General features: G+C 49.7%; 1 protein-coding gene across 1 annotated transcript in view; it reads left to right on the top strand.

Moving 5' to 3' along the window:
* Nucleotides 1–4,320, top strand: part of LOC119591551 — a gene marked incomplete in the record, with an annotated part of 30,710 nt that extends 26,390 nt beyond the window's left edge. The window contains 1 exon segment of the mRNA XM_037940302.1: nucleotides 115–4,320. Within this exon segment, the coding sequence (XP_037796230.1) occupies nucleotides 115–3,677 (3,563 nt within the window).
* Nucleotides 4,321–4,396: the final 76 nt, after the last annotated feature.

The raw sequence follows: 4,396 nt of genomic DNA, 5'->3' as shown, positions 1-4,396 counted from the left end.
TTGATATTCCGATATTTTCTTTTAGGATCATTCATGTAATTTTCTTAAGTTTGGTACCTTGCGAAGACGTGTTATTTTTACTGTATCTCTGAACTCCTTTGACATTCTTAACAGAAGAAGGCCCAGAAGATTCGGTGACCGCCAAGAGTCCGGTCGTCCTCCAGGAGGAGCCCTACCTCTCTCCCTCGTTCGTCCGGAATGAGGACGAAGGCCAGGGTTTTAGGCATTACCGGGATTTCTACCACAACTCCGACGGGGACCTGGACGGCGAGGAGAGCGCGTCGGCCCCGATTCGCCATCGCTCCAAGCCCAAGACGAAGAGCAGCGCCCGTTTGCGGTCCAGGATCGACATCCCCGAGACGATCGTCAAAGACGGTCAGATCTTCTACAGGTACGACGCCGAGATTGACTCCGGTAGGAACAAGAAAGACCAGAGTAAGAGGAGCCACCAGGGCAGTCAAGAGTACTTAGAGGGCGTGGATGACTTCGCGGCGACGTCTGATAAGCACATCCCTGATGCATCTCCTGACATCTTAGTTGACGGACCCTTGGGAGCCGGAGAGTATGGCGGCGGTGTTCTCGTTGATCATAACTTAATAAGCGACGATTATCCACTCGACCTTCAAGTGTCACACGTACAGACACAAGCACAGATGGGAGGCGGTAACCACGCAGCTTCTGCTGGAGCCCAGATGGACTCCGGGCCAGCAGTGCAAGTCCAAGGAAGTGCAACTTCAGGAGGGTTCTTCTCAGCACAGGCTCAGAGCATGGGACACCAGGGTATGAGTCAAACGCAGGTCCAAGGAAGTAAGCACGGGGTCCAGGGATCTGCTATGACCCATGGCAAGGGTCAGCATTCCCAGGCACAGGTTCAGATGGGCGCCCACTCTCTTTCTGCCGCCCAGGTGCTGTCCCACAACAATTCTCTCTCGTCGATAGTGCAGGCAACGCAATTAGGGGGCAGCGCCGGGTCCGAAGCACATGGCCACGGTCTGTCCACGAGCCATGCGCACATGGACTTCCATCCGTCCCAACAGTACCACGGAGGAAGCAATGGGCTTCACGGCCAGGGAGCTGCCTCTGCTTCTGTCTCATCGCAGGGGAGTTCTTCCTTAGCTTCACTCACGGGGGACATTCCAACAGGTTCTTACCTTGGCACCGCTCAGTCCACCATGTCCAACCCTCACTTGCACCACGAACTGACTCAAGATAACTATGCTCTGAATGCTGATGGTGTTCACGGAAATACGGTGTATGATGTTCATGAAACACACTCAGATCCGGCGGGTATAAGGGGAGACAATGCAATCCACACAGAATTTGGACAGGTGGAGGCAATCAGAACAGACTTTGGACAGGGTAATGCGCAAGGTGCAGACTATGGCGGTGACATTGGCCTTGGGGAAACAGCCCACACGCAGTTCATTCACGGAAGCTCAGGAGGAAACAATCAAGTTGTTTTCACACAGGGTGGACAGGTTCCAGGGCAGTACTTGCAAGCAGGAGACGTGAGCAAACAGCCTGAAGGAGTAAGAGTAACGTATAGACAGGAGGGAGGTGATATATCCAGACAGACTGAGCAAGGAATTAATATTCACAATCAGTTTGAACAAACAAGTGATATTCACGGACAGTTTGAACAAGGAAGTGATTTCCATAGACAGTTTGAGCAAGGAAACTATATTCACAGACAGCCGGGACAAGAAAGCTCTGTGAGCGGTGAGGGAAGTTCACAGTATGATCGGTACGAAGAAAGGAAAACTGGACACTTTGGCGTGGACGGTGCAACCCTCGACCAGCCGGAGCAGCACAGCCAATTACACGCCGAATTTGAACATGAGAATCTGGTGCATGCGGGGCTGCCTGAAGAAAGTCCATTGCAAGGGCAAGAGGATGCATTGCTAGGGGGATTAAATAAAAATCCTAATATGAGGATTCATAGCCAAACTAATGGCCATGGAGATTTACCACTTTTAAACGAGGACTTGCAAGAATTACATCCAATTGACGGTTCATACCATCCTTCTGCTATAGGAGGCACATCCAGCATGGGACAAGACATGCTGGGCAGCATCATGGAAACGGTCCACCAACCAGACATGCAGCCAGCAGTTGCTAGTTACCCTGCCTCAGAATGGTCTTTCTCCGGCCAGGACTACCAGTACATCGACCGGGACGGACTCCACGGCGGGGCTGGGATTCCCCCAAGGGAGAGCGAGATCGAGCAGTCGTCCGTCCCCAGTGACTTCGAGGAGGGCGACGGGCGGTCGTCATATGACGGGAGGACCGACTTAGCGACTTTAACGCATGACAGTCTCGACGCACTTCCCGGGCAGGGAGAGTTCCATAACGTCCCGAAGATCGACTATGACTACAACGCCTTTAGGGATTATAGCTATGAGGAGGGAGATTACGGACATAATATTGGCAACGGCTTTAACCCCTCTGACCTAGATTTTTATCCAGATTATATCCCTACCGAAGTTGTACAGTCACCCTATTTATACCCTTCCACTGCAGAGGCGGCTCCCCTACCTCAGCCCGCCGTGTCGCCCCAGAGCCCGCAACAGCCATTCGTTCCGGGGCAGAGAGAACCAGAGCTCACCACACCGGTGCCTCGTATAGTAGTTCACCAGGTGCAGATGTCTTTACCACAGCCCGGCGACGATGACCTCCCTCACACTCCCACACAGCCCCCCTTCTCCCCACAACCCACAACTATTCCTACTATATCCCCGCAGCTTCCACCACTGATTGCTGTCCCATATGGTGCTTTTGCACAGCCTGAAACATCACAGGATGGTTTAACGCAACCTGCGGCACATCACACTACCGCAATGCAACCGGTAGTGCCCCAGGGCACTGTGCCACACGTGAGTATGCCCGCTCCACAGCACGTGGATGCTACTGGACCTCATATGCCTGCACCACAGCCACGCCCTCATGAAGGCTCTGTGTCAGCGTCCCAGCCAGAGTCTCAACCTCCCACAATCCCACCGGTCCCCCTCGAGGGGGACGGAGGCGTGGTGGACGACACACAGATGGTAATGCAGACGATACCTTTACCAGGAGGTCCGGGAACGACTCTCACACTCCCGAACGTCCCTGGCTCACCCACCATCAACGTCATGGCCATGCCAGCATCTGGCAGGAGGCCTGACGGGTCCATACAGCCCGGCGAGAAGATCCCAGGGACCCGTGGATACAGCGTCCCATCCGGATTCCGAGGTCGCGTGGTCCTGGGTAATAGTATCTCGGCCGCCGGCTTTAACGGCCAGAGAGGATCTCATTCTACTGTTTACTCTTCTAGCGGTGGCCCCGGCGCATCGCAATACCTCACACACACCCAAGGTTCACATTCCTCGTCCGCCATGTCCTCCTCCATGACCTCCAGCAGACACACCATGCCAGGGATGCAACGCGTATATTCGTACCGCCAGACGGTCACTTCGCAGAACATGCCGATGACACAGTCTGAGGTCACAGGCAGTGCGTCCTCAGGGAAATCTTGGGGCTCGATGATGTCCTCAGGGAAGTCATGGAACAGCAAGTCTTGGGACAGTAGCGGGAACATGGAATGCGGCTACTTCAGCATGAACTGCAACGTGGTTTTCGGTCCTTTTAAACAGACCAAAGTGTGTAAACCAATTCACATTGCCAAGATCTGTTGCTGCTAATTTTTCTTTTTTTTTTCCACAATCCTTCTCAGAATAAACAATATCGTTATTTTGATAATAACGTTATAGTTACCATTAAACACGATGCGAGGAAGTAAACAAAAGCATGGTGAATTCTTTGACTGTGGGATTCATACAACGTTATATCAACAGAAGTGCAAAAGGAGCCAAAATGTTCATATACGTCACCAATTGCAGTTCAACTTACCTGTTTGAGGGCGTAGTTATGAATATTTCCAAAGGCTTCCGAAATCATGCTATACAATTCTCTATATGTTAAAAAAAATTATATACGATATATATTCCATTTGACTGTGATGAAGTGTTGATGAAGTGTAATATTATATTTCAGGTTAGAAGTCTGTCACAATCGTTATCAAAATGTTTTAATTTGTATTTCTTATAGATATGATATAACAGAGTGTATTGCAAGAAAAGTCTCTGACTGTCGAAACAGCACGTGTGTAGACAATGCAATATACATTATATCATGTTTAAATGCTTCAGATTTAAGCATTTTTTAGGTTTAAGATTTTTCTAGATTCAAATTTTCATTATATTTATAACTTGACTTTAAAGTTGCTGCGGAATCTATAGATTTGTATAATGGCTATAAAGTATTGCCATTAAAAGATTTACATATTTTTGCGTTTTTTTATCCTCATCAAATATAAGACTAAATGAAATCTGAATCTCCTTCCATATGAAACTTTATATTT

Source organism: Penaeus monodon, chromosome 28 (genome assembly GCF_015228065.2).
Source record: "Penaeus monodon isolate SGIC_2016 chromosome 28, NSTDA_Pmon_1, whole genome shotgun sequence".
NCBI classification, from domain to species: domain Eukaryota; kingdom Metazoa; phylum Arthropoda; class Malacostraca; order Decapoda; family Penaeidae; genus Penaeus; species Penaeus monodon.
The sequence above is the reverse complement of the archived record's forward strand: the minus strand, read 5'-3'. Positions and strand labels throughout refer to the sequence as shown.